The sequence below is a fragment of the Amphibalanus amphitrite genome, unplaced genomic scaffold (genome assembly GCF_019059575.1).
Source record: "Amphibalanus amphitrite isolate SeventyFive unplaced genomic scaffold, NRLGWU_Aamphi_draft 001536F_arrow, whole genome shotgun sequence".
NCBI lineage: Eukaryota > Metazoa > Arthropoda > Thecostraca > Balanomorpha > Balanidae > Amphibalanus > Amphibalanus amphitrite.
Genome location: NW_024883029.1, coordinates 27,870 through 40,220, shown reverse-complemented (window position 1 = coordinate 40,220; position 12,351 = coordinate 27,870). Strand labels below are relative to the sequence as shown.

General features: G+C 58.4%; 1 protein-coding gene and 1 long non-coding RNA gene across 2 annotated transcripts; both read left to right on the top strand.

Annotated features, from left to right (window-relative positions):
- Positions 1-4,958: 4,958 nt before the first annotated feature.
- LOC122373690 (uncharacterized protein K02A2.6-like) lies at positions 4,959-6,638 on the top strand. The gene is made up of 2 exons (XM_043352000.1): positions 4,959-5,083; positions 5,264-6,638. Exons 1-2 carry the CDS (start codon positions 4,959-4,961, stop codon positions 6,636-6,638), a joined length of 1,500 nt encoding a protein of 499 aa, XP_043207935.1.
- Positions 6,639-7,818: 1,180 nt separating this feature from the next.
- On the top strand, positions 7,819-12,113 carry LOC122373696. Its single transcript, XR_006255094.1, has 2 exons — positions 7,819-8,742; positions 10,151-12,113. It is a non-coding gene; the product is annotated as an uncharacterized LOC122373696 (long non-coding RNA).
- The last annotated feature ends 238 nt before the right edge of the window (positions 12,114-12,351 follow it).

The following is a 12,351-nucleotide window of genomic DNA, read 5'->3' as shown; positions in this document are numbered from 1 at the left end:
GCGTCACGTGACAGGTCAGCTGAGCGGGATGTCTGGTGGTCACCAGCAGCTGACCGGGCTCGATGACAGCGCGGCGTGTCACTGTCACCTCCAGTCGCGTGTTCCGCGCCGCGCTGCCCACCTCCGAGCTCGGCGATCTCGGCATACGCCCGCGTCCCCTGACCTGACCCGGCGCACCACCAGCTGCTGGCCACTGACCTCGACATGACCAGAGTGGAGCAGCGGCGTCAGCTCAGCGCCGCGCACCTGTTGTTGTTGTTGTTGTTGTTGTTGTTGTGGTTCCATCCAGCCGCGTTACCGCGGTGTAGCCGTGCGGCTCTGGAGGTCCCTCACGGCGGCCGCCAGGGCCGCCACCTCTCCGTCGTCGCGGACGTCTTCCGGGCTCGGGAAAATCGTCCCGTACCTCCGGAGACGCCAGCCCATGAGGGCCGGGCACCGGAAGAAGAGGTGCCGGGGCGTGGCGGCCTCCTCCCGGCACACGGTGCACCGGGGTATGGTCATGCTGCATACCAAACGACGCGCCTTGACCAGGCGAGCAGTTTGGTACCACTTGCAAGTCTTTAGCACCATCATGTCGTGATTTATTGACAGAAAAACGATTTATGACGTCAGATGACCTTTGCCGGTGCCCCTGTCAATTAGCGGCACCAGGATCATCACCGATGAGATAATCTTCCATAATACTGAAAGAATTGGGTGGTTTTGACTCGTTTACACGAAGCAGGAGGCGTTTCAATATTTTCCCATAGGCTTGCAATGTAAAGGTCACGAGTCTGGCCTGACCTCAGGTCACATATATGAAAATTCTGAGATATACAAATTGCACATACTGGTACTCAAACTAAAACCTGAAGAGAAGAAATTGATCGGTCAAAAACTCTAGCTCTGGCGTGATTGCAAACTTTTCTGAGGTGGGGTCACCAAACCGCCTCTGGTGACCTGACCTGACCTGACCCGGTAACCTTTTTTGTCAAAATGTGCGCAATGAATGTTTTAAAAAGTCACCGAGTATGAGCTTTCAGTCTTGCGGCGTTTGGCAATGGCACAAGAAAAACCAGCCCCCCCCCCCCCGCCAGGAATAGGGTTAAAGAAAATAATGTATTTTACTTGACGAGAACGGTGTAAAAAAATCCTCCAATAATAGTAACCAGTAATTACTTCTATGATATACGTATGAAGGTACCTATTTTGCAACTGTGTCAAAGCACAAAAGAACAGCATTCTGACAGCTCACTGTGTTATGTTGAAATGGCAAGTTTGGTCAAACTTGGTCAGTGCTGAACTTTGATTTTAATTGCTAATTGTTTTGTCATTTCAGAGTGTTAATAGAAACAGACGACACTGAGCTGGGGCCGGATGCAGGACTCAGGAGGCGACGGACGCTGTGGTGCGCTGGGCAAAATAGTCCAAGATGCTGGTAGCGGGTGAAATACGCAGCTGCTCGTCGTCTCCTAGAGCGCCGCGGACGCCGTGGACTGCGCCATCAAAGTCGACGAAAAGTCGGCTCCAGCAGCCGACCGTCTCAAACTACTCGGAGCCACCCCCTCAACCTGCTCCTTCACTTCGGGGCCCATTGCCGCAGTCTCCGCTCCCGAGTGCGCCCGGGATCCAGCAGCTTCGCAAGCGGACAGCGCGGGGCTGGGGACTAGAGGAACGACAGCTCTGCGCTGTAGCGTCTGGATACGTCCGTGGAGTGCTGGTGCACGCGGCCGCCACCTGGCTCCTGGTGACGCCACAATCCCACGTGGAACTCCTCCAGAGGGAGATGCGGGCGGTGACCCGTATATCACCGGCTGCCCCTTGTTTACCCCAGCCCACGCAGTGATGGCGGAGGTCGGACTGATGCCGGTGCCCGCTGGCCGCCCGGCGAGACGTGCTGGTAGCGAAGCTCTTCGCCAAGGCGCACGCGCTCCCCGAGGGCAAGCCCTCAGGACTATCGCGGAAGATGGGCCGCCCAGCCGACTGAAGTCGATGACGGGCTGGCGTGGGGTGGGGCACGAAACCTGGCGAGCGGCTGGGATAATCTCTGATTCATGCTCGTGTCGCCAGTCGCGAGTGACATCTGTGTGCGGCGCGCGCGTCCAAGATGGCGGGCGGCGATGAGGCGCAGTCGGCCGCCGCCGCCGAGAAGCCGTCTGAGATGGAGCTACTTCGGGGCATGCTGCAGCAGTAATTGGAGCTGGCTGCAGCGGCAGCGCGACGTGAGGAGCGGATGGCCGCGCTGTTGGAGCGGGTGCTTCCCGGCCCGACGGCCGTGCAGGACGCCACGGCACCCGCCCAGGCAGCCGCGGGGCCCGATTCCGGCGCCCGGCCGCGTGCACGCATGCCCGCCGCCGGCACGCCCACGCCCCGGCTGGCGGCTACCGCTACCCTCAAGGAGTTTGAGGCCTGGAAAGAGAAGTTCTCCGGCTACTGCCTCCTCACCGGCGTCCGCGATCTCACCGAGGCTGAGCAGCGGGCCGCCCTGCTCGCTGTTCTCGACGACGACTGGGCCCGCGTGGTCCGGTTTGGCCTGCCCATCCCGGCCGAGGCGTCCATGGCCGATGTAATCACCGCCATGCACACCCACCTTCGGCGGCAGCGGAACGTGGTGATCGACCGCTGCGAGTTTAACATGCGGATGCTGGAGCCAGGCGAGTCAGTGGACGATTTTATCTGCGCCCTGAAGGAGATAGCGTCCTGCTGTGATTTTTGCCCGAACTGCACCGATGATAGGTTCCGAGACCATCTGGTGGTGGGCACCAGTGATGACGAGGCCAGACGCCGCATGCTGGAACTGCCCGATCTGACCTTCCAGATGGCCGCCGACCTGTGCCGGGCGTCCGAGAGCGCCCGTCTCAACAGCTCGGCGATCCGTGGCCCGGGCGAGCCGTCTCTGCGCCGGCTCTCCGAGTACCGGCGACAGCGCGGTCGGCCGAGCGGCGCGGACTCGCGCTCGGCCGACCAGACCCGGCGGTGTGACCGCTGCGGTGCCGCGCAGCACACGGACGGTCGTGCCTGCCCCGCCCTGGGTCGCACCTGCCACCGATGGCCACGAACGGGACCACTTTTCCTCGGTCTGCCGGCATGCCGCGGGCACTGAAGAGCGGCGCCGGCAGACGCCTAGTTCCGAGCGCAGCCACCAGGGACAGGACTGGCGCTTCCGTAGCGCGAGCAGCAGCCGCCAGGGGAGGGGCCGGCGCCACCGTAGCGCAATCAGCCGCCGCCGTGTCAGCACGGCTGCCGACGCGTCGCACCGGCAGGTTTCGGTGCTGGCAGCGAATGCAACCACGAGAGACACGGGGAACCGGCAGCAGCCAGCGCCGCCGGCAGCCCGGACGCCGGGCGCGCGCCTCAACAGTGTGACGGCCCACCGGTCGCCGCAGGTCCGGCTACAGCTGCACCTGCCAAACGGAGTCAGGCGGACGACCGTATGGACGCCCGACACAGGCGCCGAGATATCAGCCCTCTCACTGCAACAAGCCGAGTCCATGGGAGTGAGCAGAGCGGACCTCACGCCCTCCACGGCTGTGCTGTGGGCCGCCGACAGCCGCCGGCTGGACTGTGTGGGCACGTACGCCCTCACCCTGCAGCTCGGTGACGTCATACAGACCGTGCAGGTGTCCGTTCTGCGAGCACTGCACTCACCACTGCTGTCGTGGCACGATTGTATCGGCCTGGGAATTCTACCGGCGAGCTTTCCCCGGCAGATTTGCCAGCGCGGCTCGGCAGCCGAGACTGGGACGGACGGTGGGGCACCGGAGCCGCCGCCGCCCGGCGAGCCGCCTGAGGCCCCCGCCGCCGGCAGACAGCCCGCACTACGGCGCTGCAGCGGCACGACGGCGGCACCTGAGGAGACCCGGGACATAAGCCGCGTCTCTGCCGCCGACCGGCCGGCCGCCAGCTCGGCCGGCGCCGACCCGACCGGGCGGGCGCCGCCGCCCGGCCCTACGCGCGCGCCGCCGCCCGGCCGCCGGTGGCACCCCCTCCGCACGGCAGCGGCGGGCAGATTTCGACAAATTGAAAGCCGAGTTCCCGAGGGTCTTCGATACGGAGTCGACCCTGCGGAAGATGACGGGGGAGCCGATGAAGATCGAGCTGACGGACGACGCCGTCCCTCACGCTGTGACCACCGCCCGGAATATCCCGTTCTGTTGGCGAGAGGACGTGCGACTGCAACTCGACGAGCTGATGGAAAAGGACATCATCGAGCCGGTGGAGCACCCCACAGACTGGTGTCATCCGATCGTTCCTGTGGCCAAGGGGTCGTCAGACGGCACAGTGTCCGGCTGTCGGCTGACCGTGGACTTCACGAAACTGAACTGGTTCGTGAAGCGACCGACGTACCCGGTCCGCTCGCCTCAAGACGCACTCGCCTTCGTCTCACCCGGCGCTGCGTACTTCACCAAGCTGGACAGCAAGGCGGGGTACCACCAGGTCCCCATCCGGCCAGAAGACAGAGACGAGACCTGACGTGTTTTATCACGCCGTGGGGCCGCTACCGGTACCTGAGGGCTCCAATGGGAATCGTCAGCTCTGGCGACGTGTACAACCAGCGCGGTGACGCCGCGCTCGGCGACATCCCGCGCACGTGTAAGGTCGTGGACGACGTCCTGGCCTATGACGCTGACTACGCCGCCCACCTGCAGCACGTGCGGCAGATTCTGCTAAGGTGTGACCAGCACGGTATCACACTCAACCCGGACAAATGTCAGTTCGCGGAAGACGAGGTCGAATTCTGCGGCTTTCGCATCAATTCGGCTGGCTATACCGCCGACGGCAAGAAAGTCCGTGCCATCCAGGCCTTCCCCAGGCCGGGCAACATCACCGACCTACGGTCGTTCCTCGGCCTGGTGACCCAGCTCGGCGCCTTCTCCCCAGAGGTCGCCGCCGCCGCCTAGCCGCTGAGACAGCTGCTGCGGCCGCGGAACGCGTGGCTGTGGACGCCAGCGCACGAGCAGGCGTTCAGCGCGGTGAAGATGGCACTCACGTCGCCTCCCGTGCTCGACTTCTTCGACCCTCGCCGCCGCACAGTCCTTGAGACTGACGCCGCTCGCTCCGGCGGCCTGGGCTACTGCCTGCTGCAGCAAGACGCCGCAGGCCGGTAGCGACTGATCCAGTGCGGCTCACGCTTCCTATCGGACGCCGAGTCGCGGTACGCCGTGATCGAGTTGGAGCTGCTGGCCCTGGCCTGGGCCTGCAAGAAATGCAGCATCTATCTCGGCGGGATGCAGCGGTTTGAAGTCCTGACCGATCACCGGCCGCTCATCCCGATCCTCAACAGTAAGAGCCTTGCGGAGATCGAAAATCCGCGGCTCCAGCGGCTACGAGAACGGCTGGCGCCGTTCAACCTGCTCGCCATCTGGCGGCAAGGCAAGCTGCACGCCATCCCGGACGCGCTGTCGCGCGCGCCGGTGGATGACCCGGCGCCTGAGGACGAGGAAGCCGAGAGGGACGCCAGCCATCAGCTCGCCAGCGTGCTCTCACGGCTGGCCACCGACGGGGCGGACGACGGTCCCAGCCCGTTCAAAGACGCGGCGCTGACAGAGGTGCGCGCCGCCGCCGCCGCCGATCCGGAGCTCATCGCACTCACTGACCTGATCCTGAACGGGTTTCCAGAGCACCGGTCACAGCTGGACCCGCGCCTCCGACCGTACTGGGGAGTTCGGGACCGGCTGGCCGTGGACGACGGCCTGGTGGTGTGCGGCCAGCGGCTCGTGATACAGCCCAGTCTGCGGCGCGCCACGCTCGAGCGTCTGCACGCCAGTCACCAGGGCGTCGAGCGCACCAAACGCCGCGCGCGGCAGGTAGTCTACTGGCCGTTCCTGGACAGTGACATTGCGAACCATCTGGGAGCGTGCCCGGCCTGCCAGCAGTACCTGCCCAGTCAGCAGAAGGGGCCGCTGATGCCGGAAAAGACGCCATCACGAGTGTTTGAGGCTGTCTCCGCTGACTACTTCGCCTGGGCCGGCCGCACGTTCCTGGTATACGCGGACCGGCTGTCCGGGTGGCCGTTTGTGTCGCACGTGGCCGGCGAGGCGACTGCCAGAGACCTGGTCTGCAGCCTGCGCCAGATATTCGCGGCCACCGGCGTGCCCACCACCCTCCGGACAGACGGTGGACACCAGTTCACCGCCCGGCTCACCCGAGAGTTTCTGCGCCGCTGGGGAGTGGAGCACCAGATCTCTACACCGCACTACCCTCAGTCTAATGGGCACGCCGAGTCGGCGGTCAAGGCCGCCAAACGGCTCATCCAGAAGGCGACCAGCAGCGGCGAGCTCGACACGGACGCCTACGCGCAGGGGCTGCTGGAGCTGCGCAACACGCCGCGCGCCGACGGCCGTTCTCCGGCTCAGGTCCTGTTCGGCCACCCGCTGAGATCGGCAGTGCCGGCGCACCACCGGGCCTTCGCCGACTGCTGGCAGCGGGCGGCGGACGACTGTGACGCCAGGGCCGCCGCGCAGCAACAGGAAACAGCCGAGCGGTACGACACGACAGCCCGCCAGCACAGCGCGCTCACCATGGGTCAGCGTGTGCTCGTCCAAGACCCGCGGTCGGGGCTGTGGGACCGCGTCGGCGTCATCACGGCGGTCGGACAGCGGCGCGACTACCTGGTCCGGCTGCCCAGTGGCCGAGTCTACTGGCGGAACCAGCGCTAGCTGCGACCCCAGAGATCTCTCATCTCGGAGGGCGCCGCCACACCTGCACCCGGGCGCCGGCAGCAGCTCGCTCCGAGCTCGGCACCCGACGGCACGGAGGAGACCGCCGCCGCTGCGCCGGCGGGCGGACAGCCGGCACCACCGGTGCTGCGGAACAGCGCCGACGACCCCAGCTCAGTGCGCCGTGGGACGCGCCGCCGTCGCCGTCCGGCCCTGACCGTGCGCTGGGCGGACCAGACGTACGACTGAGTTCGTGCGTCCACACCGTGTGTGGTGTACATTTTTGTTTATGTGTTAGACGCAATGCGTATCTTGTACCGACGCATGCGTCTTGAGGGGGGGGGGGGTGTTGTGATGGGGCACGTTTTCCTTTCCCTTCATTTGGTCTCACCCCCCGGTCATATGGAAGCACATAAAAAATAAACAGTTCCATGGTCGCCGCCATCGTGTTTCGGTCGTCCTGTGTCGCTCCAAGGATATCGCCGTGTTAATCGCCACTACCGACCATAACAGAACTGACGCATCGGCGGAAGCGGGAGTCCGCAGCGGAGAAGCCTTCGTGGAGTGTACACGGGTGTGGGAAATGAATGCTAAGTGTATCCAAATTGAAGGCACTGCTCTCGAATGATATAAATACTGAACAGCTTTGGATTGTTTATATTCCAAATGTTTACTTTCAGGACGAGTACTCTTTGTCATTCGGTCGTCAACTCCTCTCTCCGACCCCGGCTTAGCGCAGGCACGTATAACCTTGAATTTGGCCGAGGGGGGAGCGGAGGAATCCCGTAGAGAGAGCCTCCTACCTACAGAGGGCCCTCTACCCGAGGAGTCAGAGGGGTCCAGGGTCCTAGTGGTCAGACACAGACACTAGCGGTTATTCACAGGAGGCCCCACGCAGTAAATTGAAGGGCCCTAGGTGGCAGGCGAGTCGGAGAGCCTTGATTGTCCTGAGTCCTGACGTGATTTTTTGGGGGATTCCCATGAATTTCGTTCGTCTCAGACGTGATTTTGGCCAACGTTGGCCTTCTGCCAGCATGGGCCCTGAAAACCCCTAGGGGGGAGGCGCACCCCGTCCGTCCCCCCTTGGGTACGTCCCCGGTCGGTCCAGCGACTCCACACGCGCCTACCGACACACAAGAAACTCTTGTCATTATGTTTGCTTCTGACGCAATCACGACAGAATTACGCTCTAATGATATGCATGCTGCCAATTGCCATTGCTTTGGAGTCGGTGTTTTGAATTTCTGCGTTTTTTTGGATCGGCTCCACTCTCCAGACAGCTGGCTCAGCCTAATCGACCAGAGCAATGCGACACCTATACCAACTTGATACCAACCTACTTGGCGGGGTGGTGAATTCATGAAGTGCGAATGCGAAACATGGCAATAGATGGCGGAACAAACAGCATGGGGAACGCTGGGACACGCATTGAGGAATGAAATCCGTCACTTCCCAGATTTCGAACGCATCCTTAGAGTGCATTACTTTTATGTGCTTGCGTTCGGTCTTGGGATTTCTCAGCAGATGTCGCCAACAGTAGAGAGATTGATCTAGAATGTCTCGTTATCGGAAAAGTATGGTAGCCATACACCAAATGGTTTTTGCGTATAGCTACCATATTACTTCCGATATGACTGTTGACATCACTGCCGATATGACGGAGCAGTGCATTGGCAATATGCCAAGGGCAGTAACATGCCGTCAGTCACGTCAGTCATCGGCCTTGGCTATCTGTAAGAATCTTGGCAGGAATCTTGGCCTTTTCTTGGACCCATAGCCTCGGCCTTCGACCAATCATATCGCCGAATTCGCAAGCGGTGAGAGACAAATACGGCGTGCCAAAGACATATTGGGTGTCTCAAAATCACTGAGAACTCTGTAGCTCAAAACTTAAGCCCTGTACTCTTTTAGATCTACCCCGTTGAGTGGCATTCTTGTGAAAATTATGTAAAGATATTTATCAGAATAAGGTAGAAGTGTAGGGGGTGGCAGGTGAGGTTCAGAAGAAGAAGAAGAAGTTGTACCTATCCAGTAATTTTGTCTTGATTTGTGGACTAGACGAAGACTAGATTTTGATGAAGAAATCGACAAACTTGAACTGCAGGTAAGGTGTTGGTTTGTCATGCCGATTGTCTTGAAACCCTTTCCTTTTAATCTTTCAATTAAAATCATCAACTCCTATCCAAACCACCAAAGAGCCGACATCTCACTCAGTCCAAATTTTCGTTCAGAGGCCAGTTTTACTTTACCCGATTTACCAACAAAAATAGCTGCCTGGAATTTTTCTCCTCATATATCCATTCCACGTAGGTACAACATACAGAGGGTAAACGCGATAGGCATGTAAGCAGTGAGGGCTTCACCATTTACCTACACTCCATATGTGAATTAGCCTTTAGGCAAAATAATCCGGCAGGTGGCTATTTTCTGTTTGTAAAACTGGCCTCAGACGGAGTGCTATCATTTGATTTACCATCACACGATCAGGCAGCAACAAAGTTTGTGGTTTTAGAATCTTGAAAAACTTTCTTGGGAGTGGCACTTGGTAGACATCCGTTTGAGATTCTGCTAGAGCAATAGCATCGCGCTCAAGCCAGCCAAATTTTAGACTGCCAACACAAGAAAAAAATGTTTGGTTAATCAGATTTCAGGCTTCAAAATATTAGGTAAAGCATCAATAGGCATTTAATTCAATTCTGGTGGTAAAAATCATGACCATATGTTGGCATGACATCAATTTTTAATTTTTTGTGGTACAACATGTATATTGAGGCTTGAAGATGCTCAAATAGATGATATTTTTGATGCGTGTGTTGATGAAGACTGAAGTCCAATGAAAATAAAAAGCAGAAATTATCCTGACCTTACCTTCCCTACTAACCTTCAACCTCCAACCTATCAGCCTACAAACCACCGTTCAGACTTTATCTGCACGCAGGTTTAACATTTTATGATAAAGTAAAAAATGCTCAGCTTGTAATCCAATGTCTTTCAAAACCAATTGGCCTTTTTGGCCTTGCGAATGGTAAACGGAGAGAGAGTTGCCTAACTCTATCATGTAAAAACTGTTTTTAGAAAATAGCACTGTGTTTTATCCTGGCTTCATGACTCTCTAACGCTCCTTGAAACCGCTTGTTTTCTGACAATTGGTGATACAGAGAGGGTCTGCATTAATGTCCAAGTATGGTCATTTAGGATCAATTTTTGGTGCCCTCGTTTTATATTATTCCATCAGCCTTAGTTTGCCCAACTGACATGCGCTGAATTTGTCGCATGTGACGTTACACCTGACGTGCGCCGAAATTTTAGGTGGAACCCTGGTACTACGCCAAACATAAGTTATAGCATGATCACTGCTCAGTTGCGCAGGTTCACCAGAACAGCTTCATGGGTGCAAAATGACCACCGCAGCGCCCGTAAACCCTAATAAACAAACAAGCAAACATCAGTTGCGCAGTTAATGCCAATTTTTACAGTTTTGATTGTCTATTGATATTGTTTGGTCTTTTCAGGACTCGTGGCGCTGCTCGCCTCCTCGCCAATGCGAATGCGTTCTCTGAGGACAACCCGCCCAAGGCTACCATGGCGAAGCCACGCCACCGCGCCGGCTATAGACTCACGGCCTGAAGCGAGTTTGGGCGCGACGGCTGGCGAGCCAAGGCGGCGGAAAGTCGTCTGGCGGAGCTCCCGTCTGAGGCGAGCTTGATCTGGTCAGACAGCTCCGCCACCGATGGTGTGCTAGATGGAGGAGGAGGGGCCACCCCCCCCCCCCCGAACCGCGACATCCGAGAGGTGCGTGTCGCGGCAGGCGCCCTCTGCTCTAGCACGCGCGGCGAGCTATTCGCCCTAAGAGCGGTGTTGGAGGAGCTGGCCGGACGGATGGTACCGGTCGATATGGGTCGACCGCCGTCTATCCCAACGGTAGCGCCGATTGACGTGGGCACTATCTGCAAGGCAGGCGCGCGCGCGACGCTGCGCGCGCCTGGCAGCGGAGCTGGCCGGACGGATGGTACCGGTCGATATGGGTCGACCGCTGTCCTGGCTCCGTCCTGGAGGCCGACCGTGCAGTCGTTATCGACATCCGCCAGTACCTGCTCTGCATCGGCCGCCTCCCGAGGCCGGATGCCCACAATTCAACGACGTGGAGTGCCCTGCTGCCTGATGCCGCGTCTGCCGCGAAGAGGCTGGCACTCCACGGTATGTGCTGCTGCGATGCGTGGCGCTGGCGGCGTTGCGACAAAGAGCCTCGGCAGCTGAACTGCTTCAAGCGACGTAATGATATCTGCCCTCCCCTCCCCTATCGAGCCGCGTGGGTGTGGACGGACCGGTCGGCAGACGCGAGAACCTGCAGCGAAGGAGCTGGGGTCTACGGGGAGTAGCAGGACGAATGGACTGATGAGCCGCGTGTCCCGACCGGTCCATTCTGCTGTTCCAGCTCCAGGACCGGCCGCGCCGTCGCCACCCGTCCGGCGTCAGTGGAGGACCGCTCATCAGCTGTCGATTTTCATCAGTTTCGTTTGGACCACTGGTCGGGCTCCTGCCAGTGCCGACATTGGGTTGGGCGGAGTCCTACCGATGAATGCCGCGAGTGCTGCAACATTGGCTCGTTACATCTCGGTACATTTTCCCGAGTCTGGTGTGGCTACGGGGAGACGGATTTGGTGACCCTGGCTGCCGCCGTGAGAACCATCCAGAACCGTACGGCTATGCTGCGGCAGCAGCTGAAAGGAACGCAACAACAATAACTACAACAGCAGCTGCTAATGAAAGGGGAAATCATGGAGCCGGATGACCCGGCACATGGCGCTCAGCCAGCTGAGAATGAGAGCAGCTATCAAATCGCCAGCAGGGTGCTGCGGCTGGTAACTGACGACCTTAACAGAGAGAGCGCCTCCGCTGATGCGGATGAAACTACCCCCTCTCGGGTTTGTTTGACGCCGTCTCCGTCGACTCTTTCGCCTGGGCCGGCTGGCGACCGCGACATTTCTTGTGCAGTGACTCGTAATTCGTAACTATGTTCACCAAACTTGTAAAACTCCTCACGTTAGCATCTTTAAAGAATGTTTCCCTTGTACACTGCTGCAATGTCTTATGTAGGCATATTGTAGGTACAGTCTAAACGAGTGTGGAATGCTTTGTTGTGCTTGCTTGTTCTGTATTTCGTTTGCTATTTATCACGGTGACTATAATTTATTTTGACCAACCCTTGCCTTGTTGCAATTTTAGTGGATGGTTTCTGAACTGCTGTTTGCATTATAGATGTTGCTAGTGCGTAGACGCCAAAGATTACTTTATACCTATTGACGCGCCAGATAAAGGAGGTGAAGTATTCCTCTGATCTCTACCTACGAAATTCCTTTATGTGTGTTTTGTAATCGATATTGGCGGTTTTCTTATGTGATGCGGTGTAGAGCGTGGCTGAGGAAGGCGATGTTTAAAGTTGCTAGTTATTTTTCAATACATCTATGATCGGACTGTCTTCAATACATCTATGATTGCTGTAGGTCGGACTTCCGTTCTTGATGGTGATTGGACGCACGTGCCGGTAGTTCACAACAATGCGGCTTTCGATTATAGTATAGATTTAGATGCTTTTAAAGTGTTTGTATACGTAGTCCTGAGTTTCGAGATATTATCCTTGCGGGCTCCTTGCCAACAGATTGTCCACTTCTGTGTCCAGTACTCATCCCACTCACGAGGCTCAGTTGTGTTT